At 41.4% G+C, this 22,322-nt stretch overlaps 1 protein-coding gene across 4 annotated transcripts in view; it reads left to right on the forward strand.

Annotated features, from left to right (window-relative positions):
- The window catches only part of LOC126094841 (uncharacterized), a 255,530-nt gene that overhangs the window by 211,332 nt on the left and 21,876 nt on the right, over positions 1 to 22,322 (forward strand). For all 4 annotated transcript variants that reach the window (XM_049909439.1, XM_049909441.1, XM_049909440.1 and 1 more), the window contains one exon: positions 20,279 to 20,525. In XM_049909439.1, coding sequence (XP_049765396.1) covers positions 20,279 to 20,525 — 247 coding nt within the window. The remainder of the gene's footprint in view (positions 1 to 20,278; positions 20,526 to 22,322) is intronic.

The following is a 22,322-nucleotide window of genomic DNA, read 5'->3' on the forward strand; positions in this document are numbered from 1 at the left end:
AGAGTAAATATTTCAACTTGTACGCAAGTCCTTTACCTGTTAAATATATATAGTTGAAACTTTGTACTCATTTGTGTAATTAAGTAATATGTTGTAAACATTATGTGTAATAATTATGTCTACCACGTGATGTATTTACTCGATCAAATCTGTTCATCTATTCATCAAATGATCTCTACATTATTTTTGAACTTACTCCGAAATAATGGTTTTGTTTTGCTATGTCTTCTTTGTAATTTGCAGTAGTGGTTATGTTTTGCTATATGTTCTTTGCACCTAGCAGTCTCTAGATACCATCTCTGGTAAAAAATTGTGACATTTTGTGTAAGTGATGTATTACGACAGAGAAAGGAACCTGTGACCACTTTAGGTATTCTATTTTCTTGCTTCATTTTCACGTATGCAGTCATGTTCAATTTTCAAAGACCCCCATAGTGCCATGTACAGAAAGAGCGTTTTCTTTCTCTACTAGACAGGACCACGGCTTAACCCAAAATCGTAACACAATACACATGTTATATTAGTACACAAAAATTACAGCTGATGATGGAGGTTTAACGCTTTAAACGCGTTGTGTAAATAAATAAACAATGACTTGTAAGAGTAAACTTGTTGTTTCATTCGAAATTCAAAAAAGTATCTTCTACCAAGGAATAAGATTGTATAATAAATTGCCTAAAATGGTAATGATGTTCCCAAACAAAGATATTTAAAAAGGATGTTAAATAATACCTGTAAAAGAATTCTGTCTGTACAGTGAAAAAGTTCTTAGGTAACACGGACAACAGGTTTGGTAAAAAAAAAAATCTAACACGAATAATTAATAATAAAACACCTCTCTCATTTCACGACACACTTCCGCACTTTGCTGTTGTTTTTATATTTTCGAAGACCTTACAGTAACACTCTGAAATGGAAACATTAACAGCTTGTCCTCCCTCTCAGCTTAACACCTCACTCATGGAGGGATGCTGACTTCATTTTTTAGCAACCAAACGGAAATTTCTCGTATAAAAAATCAGAACAGCATATGAGCCTCGTCACGGTCCCTTTAGCAGCCGAGAGCGCTTGTGTAACATATGCAATGATTGATGTTCAGGAAACAATGAACAGGGAGGCTCCGATTTTTTCATTATGGAGTGAGATGTATATAGTTTGAAAGTAACTGGTGTTGAGAAGTGAATGGACAATGTAGCACTAAGTTTTTTCATATAAAAATAACCTCTTTGCAAGAATGTATGAGAAAGACAGTATCGCACACTAAGAATGAACCGAAATTGTTTACGCTATTTTAAACAGCAAACCCTCCGCTATACATCTTAATGCGGTTCCAGAGTACAGCTGTAGATGTGGATGAAACAGGCTTTGTTTTGGGAAGGATGAAGACTTTAAACTGCATCTAGCCACTCTGGTTTAGGTTTTCCATGGTTTCCTTAAATTACTTCGGGCAAATGCTGGATTAGTTCCTACAATAGGGCCAGAGCCTATCCGCTCCATATCAAACTAAACCTGCAAATATGTAAATCCCTGTACACAAACTACATTTCAATTAATAGTGAAATGGATAAAACGTTATGGAACCAGTTTTTGGAAACAGTCCCGTAACGTATGTAATATTATAATGAAGGACCCATTAGATCGGTATATTTAATTGACATCAAGGCATATGATACATAACAATAGTAGTGATACTCGATGACTAACATTACTCTCCATTAGCTCTTTTATTCGTATTTGCATGCCTTGTAAAATTAGAGGACATTGAAAGTAGATTTGGGACAGTGCAGCAGCACCCAGGCTGCCAGAGGAGTAAAGTAGGCTGCCCATCCTTGGAGTCGTTTCACGGGAGGACATGCTGCGAGAGAGGCTCGCAGGCCACCAATGAAAGTTGATTTTTTTCTTCAGAAAACACTGGACACCACGGATAAACATTTCGAAAATAGAATGGGACCCATAGTTTTTGGCATTCGTAAGCGTGAGGTACCGTGGGACGTTTGACTTTACGAAAACCAAATGTTTATAGACCATAAAAATCACAGGGACTGGCTTGCATAAATAAACTAGAGGTTGACGGAGAACCTGAATTGTGCTGACGATGACCCACCTTATTGGTCACAGGGAGAAACGGAGACAGAGAGAGACGACTTTTTTGTGTGTCAAATGTTACAACACACAGAGAAGGGAACTAACGTACTCTAAAGAAACATTTTTACCGGCAGGTGCTCGGAAAAGCCAAAGCCCAGGGTCAGATGCACCAGCGTTTTATTACAATAATATTGTCATTGTTTGTCAGTTGTGTTATGAATAACTTTATCTGAATAATCTATGTAATTGTCATTCTTGTGTAATTTGGTAGTCACTGGGTTCCTAATTCATTATTCTGGAGAATGACTGATTAACATTTCAGATACAGGGCCATTTCACATATATAGGGGAAGGTGGGGCGAGATGGGGAAGCTAACTTTAAACCCTTACAAATGGGACAAAAATAAACAAATTCAAGTAGGTTTGATTATCATTTGTTTACTTAACCATTGAATTACAATAGCATACAAAGAAACCTGCAAACTTGTTACATTTAGTTAGAAATATCTCGATTTGAAACATAAATTACCAAATGTTGATGGTGTTAGGACAGCAACCAGCCACAAATTTACTTTCAGTTCCTTTATTCAAAGGATACCGTTACCGGTTTCGAATCGTTGTGATTCATCCTCAGACGGTTTACACGCTTTCTTCATGACATGTGGTCTGTTTTTTACAGATTAACTGTCCTAAAATATGAATAATACATACTTATAAACACGCCACACACAGATGGTTGCGTTACAGATTTTCGTTGCATTTGACTTACGTGAAACGTCGGTTTCGTGTGTTTGTTTTCATAACATTCGTCCAACAGATGTAAATGCATTCCCACTGCGTCCTTAATGTTGCACGTGTAAATAGTTCTCACTGAACACTTTAGATTTGTCACTGAGATGATTTCTACCACGCACCACATGTTTTGATACATACAAAGAGCTTATAAACATATGAGTATCACAGATGCTATGATATATCGTAACATTTGACGATGATGTTCTATGTTTGGGAAGGATCTTATATTCATTTACACAACTATAATGCCTTTTACATTAGTACAGTGACATTGAATTTTTGAATTGATATTGCTAAATTAATTATAAAGTTTTTTATATATATTTGGAACTGTATAGGTAAAACAGTATGTAATTTAATTACATTTATCATCATGAGAATTATAGTAACATATAAATTTGCTACTTGATCTGCAAATAGGTGTACTAATATTATATGCTTTGGAGGCTGGAAAGTAATTTTTGTAAATTTTTCAGGAAAGGGGTATTAGCTAGCTCTGTTTGTTCGTTAAGGATATAGTCTGGTGTGCGGTTTTTGTGTGTGTGTATTTCTAATTCTTCTAATATATTCATAGTGGCTCCTTTTTCTGCTAGATGCAAAATTTTTAAGTTGTCCTCAATGTTTCCCACTGAATGGTTTTCTTCAGTAATATGGGCTGCAAATGCTGATTTGTTCAAGTTACCAAATCTTAGAGCATCAGTTTCAAAACTGCTGCCTGTCTGTCCAATGTAGAATTGTGGGCATGTATCACATTTGAGTTTGTATATTCCTGATTTACGGTAGGGACTCTTGGAGGTATTTACATCATGGATTACTTTTTGTTGTAATTTATTATTTGTGGAAAAGCTGATTGTGATATTTTTCTTCTTTTTAAATAAGTTTGCTATTTGGTATGAAAGTGGGCCTACGTATGGGAGAGTAGGATATTTATGTTTGGCTTCAGTGGCACACTGATATGGCTTGAAGTGACTGCTGTGAAGTGGATCTGTGGTTTTTGTCTGCATTTTGTTGCGGAGTTTTTCTATTGTTGTGGGTTTATATCCATTATTATGAGCAACTGTTTTAATTATATTGATTTAATTTTGTTGGTCTGTGCCACTCATTGGTACTTTTTTAATTTGGTGTAGCATTGTTCTGAAATATGCCATTGGCTGACATTTACATCAACCATATAGAACAAAAATTCTTCTTTGCCAAACAGCACATCACAAACAAAATAATATACTACAGAAGATATGTTGATGATACAATCCTGCTTTTTGATGGTACAAGTAATGAAATAGATACATTGGCAGCAGATCTAAGCAAAATGGACAAAAATATTACATTCACAGTTGAACATGAAAATAATAAAAGCATTAACTTTCTTGACCTGAAAATTTGCAATAGTAACAATAAACATCAATTTAGTATTTGCAGAAAACCTACCACCACAGATGTCAGTATTAGCAACTCATCTTGCCACCCCCACCAACAAAAAATGGCATATTTCAGAATGATGCTACACCAAATTAAAAAAGTACCAATGAGTGGCACAGACCAACAAAATTAAATCAATATAATTAAAACAGTTGCTCATAATAATGGATATAAACCCACAATAATAGAAAAACTCCGCAACAAAATGCAGACAAAAACCACAGATCCACTTCACAGCAGTCACTTCAAGCCATATCAGTGTGCCACTGAAGCCAAACCTAAATATGCTACTCTCCCATACGTAGGCCCACTTTCATACCAAATAGCAAACTTATTTAAAAAGAAGAAAAATATCACAATCAGCTTTTCCACAAATAATAAATTACAACAAAAAGTAATCCATGATGTAAATACCTCCAAGAGTCCCTACTGTAAATCAGGAATATACAAACTCAAATGTGATACATGCCCACAATTCTACATTGGACAGACAGGCAGCAGTTTTGAAATTAGATACAAACAACAAATTGATGCTCTAAGACTTGGTAACTTGAACAAATCAGCATTTGCAGCCCATATTACTGAAGAAAACCATTCAGTGGGAAACATTGAGGACAACTTAAAAATTTTGCATCTAGCAGAAAAAGGAGCCACTATGAATATATTAGAAGAATTAGAAATACACACACACAAAAACCGCACACCAGACTATATCCTTAACGAACAAACAGAGCTAGCTAATACCCCTTTCCTGAAAAATTTCCAAAAATTACTTTCCAGCCTCCAAAGCAAATAATATTAGTACATCTATCTGCAGATCAAGTAGCAAATTTATATGTTACTATAATTCTCATGATGATAAATGTAATTAAATTACATACTGTTTTACCTATACAGTTCCAAATATATATAAAAAACTTTATAATTAATTTAGCAATATCAACTCAAAAATTCAATGTCACTGTACTAATGTAAATGGCATTACAGTTGTGTAAATGAATATAAGATCCTTCCCAAACATAGAACATCATCGTCAAATGTTACGATATATCATAGCATCTGTGATACTCATGTGTTTATAAGCTCTTTGTATGTATCAAAACATGTGGTGCGTGGTAGAAATCATCTCAGTGACAAATCTAAAGTGTTCAGTGAGAACTATTTACACGTGCAACATTAAGGACGCAGTGGGAATGCATTTACATCTGTTGGACGAATGTTATGAAAACAAACACACGAAACCGACGTTTCACGTAAGTCAAATGCAACGAAAATCTGTAACGCAACCATCTGTGTGTGGCGTGTTTATAAGTATGTATTATTCATATTTTAGGACAGTTAATCTGTAAAAAACAGACCACATGTCATAAAGAAAGCGTGTAAACCGTCTGAGGATGAATCACAACGATTCGAAACCGGTAACGGTATCCTTTGAATAAAGGAACTGAAAGTAAATTTGTGGCTGGTTGCTGTCCTAACACCATCAACATTTGTCTTCAAACAACAGCCACAGTCTCCATCATGTCATCATATGACAAAATTGAAATAAACTACCAATTCCCCGTCTTGCCCCATATGCGGGGTAAGACAGGGAACTAGCATGAATTCATCTCTAAAGCTTAAATAAGGACTGGAATAACGAAATCAAGTGACGATAAGGTTTCGAAACATGGTTCTGCGAATTGCAGAATCAGGTATTACGTTTTATTTAGGCCTCTTACTTTCACATAGTACACAAGTGTGGTCAGCCTCGTCATCATCACTTTCTATCCCAGCACAAGTGTCGTGTGCCCAGCGTCCGCAGCTAATACACCGTATCCAGCCTCCTTCAGAGAAGTCATAGCAGTATAAACATTCTTCACTCTCTTCCTCGTTGTCATTCGACCCCAGTTTATTATCCCTTGAGCATGAAGGGGTGGTTAAGACGTCAGTAATGTTCCTCACTTTTTCGTTGTCATTATGTCCTTTCGGTGGTATCGCAGGTTTATTAAACGTCTTTGAGAAGAGTTTTCGTTTACCTGCAGCACATTTGGGGACTCCTTTTCGTTTAATTTCTTCAGATAGTTCACTCTTATAAGGAGGTTCGGTTAAAACAATGGGTTTTCCACGCCTGTTAAATGGTTTCCTTTCGGTTTTTTATCCACCTTTGGAATAGCTAACACCATTTCAGGGCTGGTAACCTGAAAGTTAGACGAAACAGAGGCTTGATCGTCAGTTGTTAATTGTTCAGGTGTTTTACGTCTTGACAACATCTCTGATATTTGATCTTCCGTTTCTGTAACTTCAGATGTGTGAGCTTGATGAATGTCTGTAGTTGAACAGGAAAGGTAATCACTTTCTTGAAACACATTTCTGTTTACAGGCCAAATGCTTGTTTTCCGAGACCCCTTCACTGCTGTGGACATTGTAGCTGAATGAATGAAGGCTTTGCCGAATATACTTTCGATCTGATGCAGCGTAACAACTTTTCCAGGATGGGTGCGAAGCCACGATCTTACTTCATCTTCGTAAAATTTACTGAGAGGTTTCATAAATGCCACGTCCAATGGTTGAAGACGGTGCGAGCAGTGTGGTGGCAAACACAGCAAGACAATCCCATTTTCGCAGGCCACATCTATCAGTTCTAAATTCTTGGTGTGCGTTTTGTGGCCGTCCAATATGAGAAGTATTGGTCTTTCCTTTGACGCTCCAGTAAATGCAATAAACTTCTTAAACCAAATCAAAAATAGTTCTTTCGTCATCCAACTAGTTTCTTGGACTTCTGCCCAGGCACCAGGGGGCAGGCCAGTCTCAAACGCTTGTTGCATTCGTTTTCGAGGATAAATTAACATAGGTGGTACGTAGCACCCCGACGCTGAAACACAGATTTCTGCAGTCACCGTCTGGCCTCTTTCTGCTGGAGTAACTGCTCCCACCTGTCTGCACCCTTTCAAAGCAACCACCTTTGTGTGACCTTTTGGAATGACTGTTAAACGAGTCTCTTCGCAATTGAAAATACTGTCTCCCGTAAACTTGAATGTGTCTAACTGCCTTTCTAACAGATCGAAAAACCGAGCCGGCCGAGGTGGCCGAGCAGTTCTAAGCGCTACAGTCTGGAACCGCGTGACCGCTACGGTCGCAGGTTCGAATCCTGCCTCGGGTATGGATGTGTGTGATGTCCTTAGGTTAGTTAGGTTTTATTAGTTCTAAGTTCTAGGGGGCTGATGACCTCAGAAGTTAAGTCCCATAGTGCTCAGAGCCACTCGATTAAACCCCATTGCTCGTGCGATTGATGTGGCCTCTGGTTTTCGTATTGTTAAGGTAGGATTTCGTGCAAGAAACCCATTTAACCAATCTCTTCCAGCAGATTTGGCTGCAGTATTAAATTAGTGTTTGATGTTGTTTCGTTCAGCTAGCTGAAAAGCAAGTTCACAAAGTTCTTTAAGTGTTAGGCCAAAATACTGTCCTTCCATCTGTGTTAAGTAGTCTTTAAGTTCTGCCTCTTGTTCTGGGGTAAACACACTAGTGATTGGTCCTAACCTTTTCACAACTGTATAGCCAGGATTAGCACGTTTATTTGCCACATGTCGTTCAATCGTTGTGTGTGGCACTTTGAACTGTCAAGCAGCCCTGAAAGAACCCATATGACCTTCTATAACAGCATTTACAACACCTTCCATTGACTCCTGTGACCAATCTTACCTAGACGTTTGTCGCCGATACTTGCGAACCATCTGAAATAAAACACGTGGAACGTACTGTTGAGTCAGATCATGCCTGGTAACCTATAGTATATAGTAAATACCATATTTCCAATAGTCAGTCGTTAAAGCATAGCAAGAATACTGACTCTGCACGTTTTGTGTATTTTTAGTCACCATATAGCCTAAGGCATACTTTGTAATTAATTAGGAAACGTGGAATAACGAATACCGTTCTATTTGCAATTGTATTCAACGCATAATGTACGTGTTCAAAACCCGCAGCGAGGTACACACGTGAGACGATAAGTACGTAATGGTTGGACAAATAGTAGGGGCAAGACGGGGAAGCGCCCCACCTTGCCCCACCCCGTCTTGCCCCCTACCATGCTGTCAGGTTATGTTACGCCTACATGAACACTGTGTAGTGAACATTGACTACTGACACAGCAGTTTACTGTTAATAAGACGTACTATTCAGTGCTATATATACAGTCTGGACAGATGTTCACGAAACATATGTTTTAGGACCTCGAAAGGTGTAAAACATTGCAAATTAGTATAACAATTTACGTACCTTGCAAAGCTCACAGAAACCGCCTCGAAACTAAGGTTCGGCAATGTCAACGTACTGGGACCTGTGTATTGATGATGTTGACGTAGGTATCCACAGATGGCAGCACTCTAACTGTAGCTTATAGCCCTTCCACGTCTTACCCCACCTCCCCGTCTTCTTGCCATGCTTTCCCCTAATTTCCTCCACCCACCAACTCAAGTTACAGAAAGTATCTGATAACTGAAGCAGTACCTTTCCTGTAAATATGGGTCTGCAAATGAGCCATTTAAGAGATAACTGTGAATGTGTGGTTACGAGCTGCCACTGACTTCAGCATGAAGCATTGTCCTACTCAGTACTAATATACTCGAAATGTAAACTTTTGGATGAAGTCCCATCTAAATGTGCTCAAATTTCACTCGTGGCCCATGGCTGGCGAAAGTGGTAGATGCCTGAAGTGAGATATGTAACACATCAATCTGATCTAAAATGGTAAGTCGAGCAGGGCCCTCTGCAAGATAAGCTAAAATTAGTCTTCTGAATTTTCCTCTGTGAAGTCATCTTGAAAGTGAAATACTACTGTTGATGAGACTAAAGAACGCGAGCACCGAATTATAGTCTCTGTTGATCCATTGTGGACACAGAATAGCAGCTGGTCAAATTTTTAACAAGGAAAATCGACAAAAATCCGTATTTCTTGAGCAGTTGTTTTATTTAGACAACCATTTTCGAAATCTTATTAATGCCATCTTAAGCCCCTATGCACTTCATGTATAGACAATCAGATATATCAATATTTGCATGAGTGGGGCCATCAATATCTGGATTGCATGAATTCGTTTATGGAGTTGAGTAGTTCTATCCTGAGAATCTGTGCTTGCTGAACGTCGAGGACAGATCCTTTGCCTGCACAGCTGATCGGTTAAAGACACCTGAGATGAGTGCTGTAGCTTATTCGAGGCTGCCACGGGATGATAGATCCGCGATTGTTCAGTACTGAGGAAACTGGATTTTTTTTTTTTTCGTCCGTCTCAGTCGCATTGATATAATATACAGCTGCAGTGGTTACTGGTTTCGGACTGACACATCCATTTTCAAACCACTCACCTGACTGACTGTCTGACACAACCAAACTAGTTGTCAGCAGCAAAGAGCGCACAGGCGAAATTCAGTGAGGGTACTTGGTGCCCACTGTATACTTTGTTGTGCATTTTGATACCGTGTTGTGTAAATAATACAGTCAATAGCAGGGTGTATGGTTTGAAAATGAATGTGTCGGCCCGAAACCAGTAACCACTAAAGCTGAACTTTATACCAATACAACTGAGACGGATGAAATAAAAAAAAGAAATTATCCAATTTCCTCACGAGTGTTGTTGGGCCACTGTGGGTCGCATTGCCTGTTCAAACGCTCGAATGAGCGGAAGGCAAGCTGACAATGAGGGGTCTTGTGTTTCACCAAATCATTCCTAAGCTCTTCGTCTGACGAATGTACAAGGGTCATTTCTCTATCAAGAAGTTGGCATAAAAATGATTACATTTACACTGGACCGACAGTCCCGAGAAAGACCCTATAACTTCACTATCCATTCTCGGTATGTTTGGCCATATTTTTTGTAATAACTAAAGAATTCAGTCGGGAAACAGCTACATATATCTGGGAATCAAAATACTTCATTAATTTCGTTTTAAGTTGATCATGTGATATATCGTGGGGTTCGATCTCTGTATCCGACTGTTGAACGGATCTATAAAATTTGGCATCGGAATAGGCTAATAAATAGGCCCATTGTTGGGTGTCACATTATATTCCATGTGCTCTGAAATGCTCTTCCAGGTGTGCGATGTAACTGTCCCAAAGTTCCACCTTCATATTAAAAGCAGGAAACGGAGGCACTGTTGACCGGAACCCTTTCACTATGGAGACGATCCGTGAAAGTCGGTTGTATGCTTCTGGTGGCGTCACGACACCTGCCATCTTCTTCATTAGTAGTTCTTCCGTTTGCTGTATTTTTTGCAATAACTGGAGAACTTGAGTGATCAAGTCTGTATTGACTAGGGCCATACTGAAAGAAGGATACAATATTAGAACGTAAGTTAAGCGATGCGAAAACTTGTCGAAAACTGTCCTTAAATCACATTGTGTACTGGAAAACGTTACGATATTTGCAACTGCTGTACTGCACACCTTGTTGCCAATGACTGTAGTGATCTTGCGTGGGCTACACAAGCAAAACAGTTGATTGATTGGTTGGTTGATTTGGGGGAGGGAACCAAACGGCGAGGACATCGGTCCCATCGGATTAGGGAAGGACGGGGAAAGAAGTGGGCCGTGCCCTTTCAAAGGAACCATCCTGGCATTTCCCTGAAGCGATTTAGGTTCAAATGGTTCAAATGGCTCTAACCATTATGGGACTTAACATCTGAGGTCATCAGACCCCGAGACTTAGAACTACTTAAACCTAACTAACCTAAGGACATCACACACATCCATGCCCGAGGCAGGATTCGAACCTGCAACCGTAGCAGCAGCGCGGTTCCGGATTGAAGCGCCTAGAACCGCTCAGCCACAGCGGCCGGCAGCGATTTAGGGAAATCCCGGAAAAACCTAATCAGGATGGCCGGACCCGAGTTTGAACCGTCGTCTTCGCGTATGCGAGTCCAGTGTGCTAACCACTGCGCCACCTCGCTAGGTTACAAAACAGTATTCCCAGGTATACATGAGACTATATCAACTTTATTTTAGCAAACATAAAAGTCTGACTCCACATAAAATCCAGCGATCTTATCAGCTGTCTGAATATAGATCATAGAGATCTTCTGAAAGTGTATGAACCGTCCACCGAGTTTATATCAAACTAACAAAATTAGAAGTTATACATCCGGTGCAGCCCAAAATCACCGTTGAGTGAAATTAGAACCAATTCGAAGGTTCTGGAAGAGACATCGCCTACAGACTGGCGCTTCAGCAACCTGCGAAACTTACATGTCATGCTGGTGAACTACCTGTTTCAACACAACAGTTTTCACGATTAATTACGCTACCTACACGCAGAATATCATTTTTTTTATCTTTAATACCATAGCTTGTCCAAGATCTGTGTCAGTTACCAAGTTTTTACTCCATCCACTATGTGTTTGATGATTAAACTTCATCACCAGACAGAAATCATATTTTATATAACCGTTCTTAATGGAAAGCAGTAGCAGTTTCTCCTAGCGGACTGTATCCAATTGTAACAGTGCCACAACGGTATTAGCTACAGCGATACATTACTCTTCTCCACACCCGTTTCTCCAGTCAGCCAATCATATTGTCCCTTCAGTAGCACATTAACATATGTGACATAAAGGTTTTAATTGACAACAATTAATGTAATGACAGATCACAGTATACATTGTTTATTACTGAAATTGCTACTTCTCCAGCAAGCAGTTCATGCTACACTTCCTATTCGAAAACTCCCATATACTACAACACATAATGAATTTCTTCACAGACAAGAGCAAGTATTCTCTAACTGCGGATTCTAACAATTAATCTCTACATAATCTTGAGATGGGTGTTATTTTACCCTTGTTATATCAAAACAAACACACACACACACACTTAAAAGCGTGTGCATCTCAAGAACACTGCCGACCAACTGTTGCTGATTCAATTACTACACAAAGTATGTGCGCATCGTGACAACAGCGACAATTCTAAAAACATTATCGTGGGAGAAAGATTACTTTTTACTGCTGGATACAGCTTAACCAGATCTTGCTACCTGACTATTGATACTCAATACGCAATCAAATAAAGAATGAGTTAAAAAATATCTAAAAATTGTAAATCATATGACGTGTGAGAGCATAGGGTCTTCACACAATGCTTTCCACTAAGAACAGCAATGGTAAAAGGTGCGTTCCACCTGAAGATGACGTTTAACTTTCAAGACGTAGTGAGTGTGAGTGTAAGGAGTGAAAACTTTGAGACTAGCGCAGAATTATATAGTTTTAATTAATTAAATAATATCCATTATGGATATCTGTCCAGTATCCTTGTAGAAGAGATTCGTGGATGAATAAAATTTCTCTGTCTGCGAAATTGCAATACCCGGAAGACCTGATCTTAATAACTTCAAAACGGAGGCTGTACAGAATAGTGGAAAACATAATAAGTGATTAAGATACGTGTTAGTATTGCGACAGACTCAGTCGGCGCAGAACCTCAAAGGAACTGGGAACGTGCAAACAATCGCAATTATGTCTCGTCCACATCAAAGAGACAATATCAGCATGTCAATCAGTTCGAACAGGGCAGAATGGTTGATTTCCAGGAAACGGTTTGTCGTTCGTTGACATACGGCTTGTAAAGGGCACACTGCTACAACATTGATGCTTGTGTGGAACCATGCATGGCCCTAACCAACAGTACAGATTCGTCCAGTTGAATTGTTATTTTAAAAAGAAAGTTTTCCCCATTTTTGTGGCGCTCTTTAGTGGTAATTGAAAAATAAATTATGATAATAGGAAATTAACTGGAGTGCCGTTAATTAAAAGACGTAGTCAAGTAATAAAAAGAAAAGAAAGTGGTAAAGTTTAAATTATCACACGGCGCAGATAAACTTATCACTAAGAGAGACAAAATTAATAATTCAAGATATAGCCTAACCTGCTTTGATACCGTGGAGTGTACTGACAACGCACATCGTTTGTTGGCTGCATGCCTATCATTAATATTATGCGTTATGCACAGAAGTGCTGCCCGGAAACTGCATCTACAGATCGGCTTAAAAGACCTCAGGGTCTCACGAGTTGCTGCTACAAATTCGAACATCAGTGATGTTTGGCAGCGACCAGCAAACGATATATCGGCAGTCTTGCAATTCTCCTAGCTGAAACATGGAAACGTTGGCAGGCAAGGTTAATGTTGTTGAAATTAAACGTTGTTAAACAGTAACAATTATTCATTTATTGACGAAACTTTTACATAGATAGCTGGCCGCTGCGGTCGAGCGGTTCTAGGCGCTAGAGTCCGGAACCGCGCTGCAGCTACGGTCGCAGGTTCGAATCCTGCCTCGGGCATGAGTGTGTGTGATGTCCTTAGGTTAGTTAGGTTTACGTATTTCTAAGTCTAGGGGACTGATCACCTCAAATATTAAGTCACATAGTACTCAGAGCCATTTCTTTTTACATAGATAACTACTTTACTCACCTTGAAAATATCTTACAATTACAACTGCCTGTTACAAAATCATTCGAGAGAACGATCATTAAGAGAGATCCATTGACTAGAGCGCATATATATATATATATATATATATATATATATATATATATATATATATGCCCCCTGAGGCCCGCTCTCTATTCATGTCATATATATATATATATATATATATATATATATATGCCCCTGAGGCCCGCTCTCTATTCATGTCATATATATATATATATATATATATATATATATATATATATATATATATAGAGAGAGAGAGAGAGAGAGAGAGAGAGAGAGAGAGAGAGACGCCGCTCATGTTTATATACAAGTAGACAACTGAAGGCTACTTTACTGTCATTTTTCCACAGTGTCTTCCTGTTATGGAAGCCTCTTGCGTGGGAAAATGTTCGAGAGACTTCGCTGCACTCCTTTCCGGCGCGACTGATCGCATAAAATTTGATTGTTGATGCCGCTTGTTCTGCGTCTGATGCATTATTTGCCAATTAAAAAATACAGTTGCTCTCTTTCGCTAATTGTATCATCTGTATACTCTCACATTTAAGAATTAATTACAATTTTACATTATAAGACTATTTAAGGACAATCCTCGGAATTAATACAAAAATACAGAGTTTCTTACGTAGGTTTACATAAATTATTTTAATTTTGGGGCTTAAATTTATTTAAGCTAAAAAAGAAACGTTTCACAGTGTTGCCTCGACGTTGGAGTACTGCAACAGGCGTGGATATGTCTGCGTGGATGGTTCAACGCGGTCTATTGACTGCTGAACCAGTGGCGCACATGCCGTTGCGTCGGCTACCATAGAACGGAATTCACCAATCCCACAGACGACCTGGAACACGTGAACGGCGTTACTGGTGTGCTGACTGGAAAAATGTAGTGTTCATGGGCGAGCCCCGCTTCAATGTGTCCTACGCTGATGGTCGATTACGTTTTAGAAGCTGCCATGGTAAACGCAATTGGGCAGACTGCATTATTGAGTACCATAGACGACAAACGCTAAACGTGATGGTCTGAGTCGCCCGTCTCCTGCGTACAAAGGGCAATCTGAACAACTACCGCTGCATCAGGGAAGTTTCAGAGCTCAAAGCACTGCCCCCGTGCAGGCATCTCCACATGCCATATTTCAACAGGACAATGCCCGAACACATGTGGCGAGGAATGTGCAAGCCGCCTTCGCAGAATGACCCATATCACTATTTCCCTGGTTTGCACGTTCGCTGATAAGTTGCCCGTAGAACATGTCTGGGATACGGTCGGTTGGCAACTTGTTCGTTCTGGTCCACTTGCAACTACTGTCGGTGCTTTGTACACGTGACTATAAACCGCATGACAGTGTGTGGCCAGAAATACATCCAGGCATTCTTTGATTCCTTGCCATGACGTCTAGAAAGTCTGACTGCAGCACGCTGAGGATTGACACTATACTGATTTCTTATACTCAAAGTAAATGTAGCAGTTGGTTATAACTAAAAGTGCAGCTACTCGTGGAGGTCCAGTGTGGGTTGTAATTATTGTATAGCAAAAAAACTTGGTAGATATGCTAATGCGTTAATACTGGACCGATTTATGAAAATTAGTTACAATTTTGGCGACTAGGTGGAAATCTGGTGCTGCACGCTGTTTGTGTGACGGTATGATGTCCACGCTGTCATTTGGCAAGCCGTAACACGATTGAGTAGTATGGCTCCAGAATGAGATTTTCACTCTGCAGCGGAGTGTGCGCTGATATGAAACTTCCTGGCAGATTAAAACTGTGTGCCGGACCGAGACTGAACTCGGGACCTTTGCCTTTCGCGGGCAACTGCTCTACCATCTGAGCTACCCAAGCACGACTCACGCCCCGTCCTTACAGCTAGACTTCTGCGTGTACCTCGTCTCCTACCTTCCAAACTTTACAGAAGCTCTCCTGCGAACCTTGCAGAATTAGTAGTATGGCTATCGAGAAGAAAGACCGTGCGCTGCTAGAGAAACTTTTTATATGAACGGCAGCAATTACAGTTCTGCAATGACAGAGTATTGCCGAATGAAGGTCGGAGGAGAGGCCCGATGTCATTAAATTATTTAAAGAAGATGATAATTAAATTCGAAACACAGATGAGCTTGGTGCAGCATCTGGAAGAGGAAGGCATTGTATTACGGTGGAAGTTATTGGCGAGGCTGCTGTTGCTGTAAGTGACCATGTAGCACGTGCCCTTTGTAGTGCTAGTGCTCGAGCAGTGCCACGAGAAACGTCCGTTTCATGGTCAACAGTATGGAAGGTTTTGCGGTCTGTTTTACACTGGTACCCCGACAAAATCAAGATGGTGCAGCAACTGAAACCTCACGAACCGAAACAACATTTTAAATTGTCCTTCGGTTTCTGGCACGGATCGAAGTTGTTGACATGAGGCTGGGCAATATTCTATGGAGGGACGAGGCACATTTTACACTACAGGGTGCAGTGAAACACAGAACTGCGAATTTGTGATACTATTAAACGATGAGTTGTGCACGAAGAGCCATTGCACACACATTATGAGACTGTATGATGTGGATTCACAATTATGTTTATTCTCAAAAAAAAAAAAAAGGTTCAAATGACTCTGAGCACTATGGGACGTAACATCTGAGGTCATCAGTCCCCTAGACTTAGAACTACTTTAACCTAACTAACCTAAGGACATCACACACATCCATGCCCGAGGCAGGATGCGAACCTGCGACCGTATCAGCATCGCGGTTCCGGACTGAAGCGCCTAGAACCGCTCGGCCACAGCGGCCGTTGTTTATTCTCAGTCCGTTCTTCTTTGAAGTAAATACACCCAGATGGCTTATCACATGTACCGTATAGTCTGCCAGTTATCGAGCCATCCTTGTACAGCATGTGATTCCTGATATGGAAGAGCGGAACTGTGAGGCAACCTCTACTTTCAAGCATAATGACGCAACGCCTCAAGTCGGTCGCCCTGTGAAATATCTGCTTAATACAACCTGCCACGAACGTGTTATCTCCATTTGTTTTCCAAATTCATGGTCTGCAAGATCACTTGATCGGAATCCATGTGAATTTTGGCTGTGGAGTCTATCTAAAGCAATGCATTTACCAGGGACACGTTTGGTCTCTGCTTGATCTGAAGGCCAGTAACTCGCTGCTGATGTCCCACCAGAACTGCTGCGAGCAACTGTTAATCACCTTGTTTTACGGATGCAGCATCTCGTCGACGTCTCCGGTGCTAATATTGAACAAACTGTGTAAGAGGCGGTTAACAACAAAATCAACATTATGACTTTCTCACTTGTTTGGCCTTTTCTGCCCACGTCCCGTTCCTAATCCATTATATATGGACACATTTCTATGCGTATTCTGCACATGTAAAGCGCCAAATTGACCCCTGGTGGCAAAAATTGGAACTAATTTTTCCTACCGCATATCGGTTTCGCATTAACGCATTAGAATATATCTAGTTTCGCTGCAATACGATAACTACAACCCAAACTGGACCCTTGCGAATAGTTGCACTTTAATTATAACTACTGTAATTCTATCATTTGTCTATTGTCTTAGACCTGTTCTGTGAAATAAATTTCATTTTAATCACATGCCTCCCTCTTGGTGTTCCAATTTTCACAAACAGTAGTGTACTACTATTGCTAACTACTACTCCCATTACATTTTTGACATTACAACTAAAGTGACGCAAAAAATCACAGCATTAAGGAGTAATTAACGTAGAGTAAGGCAGTTTCGAGAATACATTTGTCTAGGTTACATATTTAAGTGATTGACATTGCGAGATCACAGGTTACTGTAAGAGTGAGATTAGCCATAGCAAATATCATACGCAGGTACATTAATAACAGGTGTAGGTGCCAGAATGTTGAATACAAGCATGCAGACGTGCAAGCATTGTGTTTGAAAGTTGCTGGATGTCATATTGTAGGATGAAGTTCCATGCCTGTTGCACTGGCTCGGTCAATATAGGGACGATTAATGCTGTTTGTGGATGGCTGTGGTGTTGTCGTCCGATGATGTCCATTGAATTGATGCTCCATTTGAATACAGATCTGGTGACTGAGCAGGCTGAGGCAACATGTCGACACTCTGTAGAGCATTTTGGGTTACAACAGCGGTAGTGGGCTAGAATTATCCTGTTGGAAAATACCAACTGGAATGCTGTTCATGAATGGCAGCTCAACAGGTCGAATCACCAGATTTACATACAAACTTGCAGTCAAGGGGCGTCACATAACCACGAGAGTGCTCCTGCTGTCATACGAAATCACATCCTAGACCATATCTCCAGATATAGGTCCTGTGTGTCTAGTACATAGACAGGTTGATTGCAGGTCCTCCACTAGCCTCCTCCTAACCAACACACGGCCATCACTGGCACCGAGGCAGAATCAGCATTCATCAGAAAACACAACAGATCTCCACTGGGCACTCCAATGTGCTCTGCCTTGACACCACAGAAGTCGAAAATGGCAGTGGTTTGGGGTCGGTGCAATACACGCTACAGAGCGTCTAGCTCGAAACTATCCTTGAGGTAGCCGATTTGTAACAGTTCGTTGTGTCACTGTGGTGTCAACTGCTGCTCAAATCCCTGCTGTAGATGCGGCACAATGCTCCAGGGCCATGCGCTGGACACGATGGCCTTCCCCCTCGGTAGTGTCATGTGGCCATCTGGAGCCCGGTCTTCTTGCGACAGTACAATCTCGTGACCACCACTGACAGCAATTACGTACGGTGGCTACGTCCCTGCCGAGTCTTTCTGCAGTATCGCAGCCCTATTACACGACCTCGTACATACTCAGTGAGGTGTTGATAATGGCGTCTTTGTCGCCACAAAGACATTCTTGACTAACACAACTCACAAAGTCCAATCGCAAAAGGTAACTAACGCTCACGACCGTAACAGCGCATATTTAAAGCAAACGTGATTTTCATCCTCATAGCAACGCTACTATCACCAATCTTATGCGATTAACGCGAAATTTGAATAGTGATCTTCCTTCAGCTGTAGAAACACACCTACCAACTTTCGTTTATGTCGCACAACTCCTCCTTGGTGCTGTGATTTTTTTCCGTCAGTGTATTTAGTCGCATTAGGCAAGGAACTTGCCCCCCTTCTTGCAGCGGTGTACCGTAGGTCTCTAGAACAGCGTAGCGTTCCAAAGGATTGGAAAAGGGCATAGGTCATCCCCGTTTTCAAGAAGGGACGTCGAACAGATGTGAAGAACTATAGACCTAGTATATCTCTAACGTCGATCAGTTGTAGAATTTTGGAACACGTAATATGTTCGAGTATAATGACTTTTCTGGAGACTAGAAATCTACTCTGTAGGAATCAGCATGGGTTTCGAAAAAGACGGTCGTGTGAAACCCAGCTCTCGCTATTCGTCCACGAGACTCAGAGGGCCATAGACACTGGTTCACAGGTAGATGCCATGTTTCTTGAGTTCCGCAAGGCGTTCGATACAGTTCCCCACCGTCGTTTAATGAACAAAGTAAGAGAATATGGACTACCAGACCAATTGTGTGATTGGATTGAAGAGTTCCTAGATAACAGAATCCAGCATGTCATTCTCAATGAAGAGAAGTCTTCCGAAGTAAGAGTGACTTCGGGTGTGCCGCAGGGGAGTGTCATAGGACCGTTGCTATTCACAATATACATAAATCACCTTGTCGATGACATCTGAAGTTCACTGAGGCTTTTTGCAGATGATGCTGTGGTGTAACAATGGAAAATTGTACTGAAATGCATGAGGATCTGCAACGAATTGCAATTGAATCTCAATGTAGACAAGTGTAACGTGCTGCGAATTCATAGAAAGATAGATTCCCTTATCATTTAGCTACAAAATAGCAGGTCAGCAACTGGAAGCAGTTAATTCCATAAATTATCTGGGAGTACGCATTAGGCGTGATTTAAAATGGAATAATCATATAAAGTTGATCGTTTGAAAAGCAGATGCCAGACTGAGATTCATTGGAAGAATCCTAAGGAAATGCAATCCGAAAACAAAGGAAGTAGGTTACAGTACGCTTGTTCGCCCACTGCTTGAATACTGCTCAGCAGTGTGGAATCCGTACCAGATAGGGTTGATAGAAGAGATAGAGAAGATCCAACGGAGAGCAGCGCGCTTCGTTACAGGATCATTTGGTAATCGCGAAAGCGTTACGGAGATGATAGATAAACTCCAGTGGAAGACTCTGAAGGAGAGACGCTCAGTAGCTCGGTACGGGCTTTTGTTAAAGTTTCGAGAACATACCTTCAGCGAAGAGTCAAGCAGTATATTGCTCCCTCCTACGTATATCTCACGAAGAGATCATGAGGATAAAATCAAAGAGATTAGAGCCCACACAGAAGCATACCGACAATCCTTCTTTCCACGAACAATACGAGACTGGAATAGAAGGGAGAACCGATAGAGGTACTCAAAGTACCCTCCGCCACACACCGTCAGATGGCTTGCGGAGTATGGATGTAGATGTAGTCGATGTAGAAGGACTACGCGCTTTGCAGGTTCGAGGGCGATGTATGGGGCGGCGGGGGCGGCGGCGAGGCTCGGCGGCAAGTGGGGACTGTGCGCGCCATGCACGAGGCGGTGCAGCGACGCCTGGGGGCGACGCCGGCGCCGGAGCGCGAGCGTCGCAGCCACGTGGCCGGCCCGCTGTGGGCGCCGCTCACCACTGCCGGCATGCTGGGAGGCGGCGCCGGGGGCAGCGGGGGTGGCTGCCCCTGTCTGAGGGCCGGCGTCGACGTCAACCAGGTGAGCTAGTGCGTCCGCAGTCTCTAGCACATCACACGCCTAGTAGCAAGGCAAGAGAGAGGCCCTCACAACACGGTGGTGGTGGTGTCGGTGGTGAAGTTTGGAAGTTAGGACAAGATGTACTGCCGTAAGTTAAGCTATGAGGGCAGGTCGTGAGTCGAGCTTTAACAGCACAGTCGATAGCGCACTTGCCCTCGAAAGACAAAGGTCCCAAATTCGTGTCCCAGTCCAGCATACAGTTTTAATGCACCAGGTAGTTTCAACACTGTAAAGAAAAAGAAGTACCTTATAAAATGCATTTTACCCATCAGCTGTTCATTTGTCTCATTAGTTAATATCAGTTTCGATTATTAATCATCATCCAGGGTGCAGGGTACAATAGATTAGTTAAAAGCACCCCATATCCCCTTGCAGCTAAACAATATCGAAATCGCCGGCTGCTGTGGCCGAGCGGTTCTAGGCGCTTCAGTCTGGAACCGCGCGACCGCTACGGTCGCAGGTTCGAATCCTGCCTGGGGCATAGATGTGTGTGATGTCCATAGGTTAGTTAGGTTTAAGTAGTTCCAAGTTCTAGGGGACTGATGACCTCAGATGTTAAGTCCCATAGTGCTCAGAGCTCTTTGAACCAATATCGTAATAATCCAGTGAAATTGTACAAACACCTGACATAATTTGTTTTAGAATACTCACAGTCGCATTTCTTCTCTATTTGACCGAGATATGACTGTCAGTATTCCAAGCCAAATTATGTCAGGTGTTTGTACAATTTCGATACTGTTTAGCTTCAAAGGAATGGTTCAAAAATGGTTCAAATGGTTCTGAGCACTATGGGACTTCACTTCTGAGATCATCAGTCCCCTAGAACTTAGAACTACTTAAACCTATCTAACCTAAGGACATGACACACATCCATGCCCGACGCAGGATTCGAACCTGCGACCGTAGCGGTCGCGCGGTTCCAGACTGTAGCGCCTAGAACCGCTCGGCCACTTCGGCCGGCTTCAAAGGAATATAGGATGCTTTTAACTATTCTATTGTTCCCTACATCCTGGATGATGATTAATAATCGAAACTGCTATTGACTAATACCGCATAAATTTGGAGGAAATCGGCGATGACGAGTAGGCGCAGTCTCCTTGTTAGTGGCGAGCAAAATTATTGCTGTAGTGGAACAGTTTATGAAGGAAAACAGACGCAATACACTAAACGAAACAGCCACAGTTATGAATACTAGTGTTGGTTCAACGCGCAATATTATCCATGACGTGCCGCGATTCAGTAAAGTGACGCAAAATGGGTGCCACGTGAGATGACTGCTGAATTGAACGATTGTAGGGTCTATGGCGGTCAGGAACTTTTGCATCGGTTCCAGACCGAAGGCAATGGATTTCTGGATGGAATTGTTACAGGTCAGAAAGAGGTGTGCACAGTCAATAACTTGAAATATAAACATCGAGCAAGGAATAATAGTAATAGATCTTCGCCAAATCCGAAAAATTTTTTCACCCATCATCGACTAGAAAAATTACGCACACTTTCTTTTGGGATGCAAAATGAATAATTTTGGAGCATTACATGGAAATGGGATTGAGTTCCCAGTAACTGATACTGAAATTGGTACAAAAACACTTTCACCTTGCAATTGGAAGTAAACGGCACACATATCTGCAGATAGCCCGCATCTCGTGGTCGTGCGGTAGCGTTCTCGCTTCCCACGCCCGGGTTCCGGGTTCGATTCCCGGCGGGGTCAGGGATTTTCTCTGCCTCGTGATGGCTGGGTGTTGTGTGCTGTCCTTA

Source organism: Schistocerca cancellata, chromosome 8 (genome assembly GCF_023864275.1).
Source record: "Schistocerca cancellata isolate TAMUIC-IGC-003103 chromosome 8, iqSchCanc2.1, whole genome shotgun sequence".
Classification (NCBI taxonomy): domain Eukaryota; kingdom Metazoa; phylum Arthropoda; class Insecta; order Orthoptera; family Acrididae; genus Schistocerca; species Schistocerca cancellata.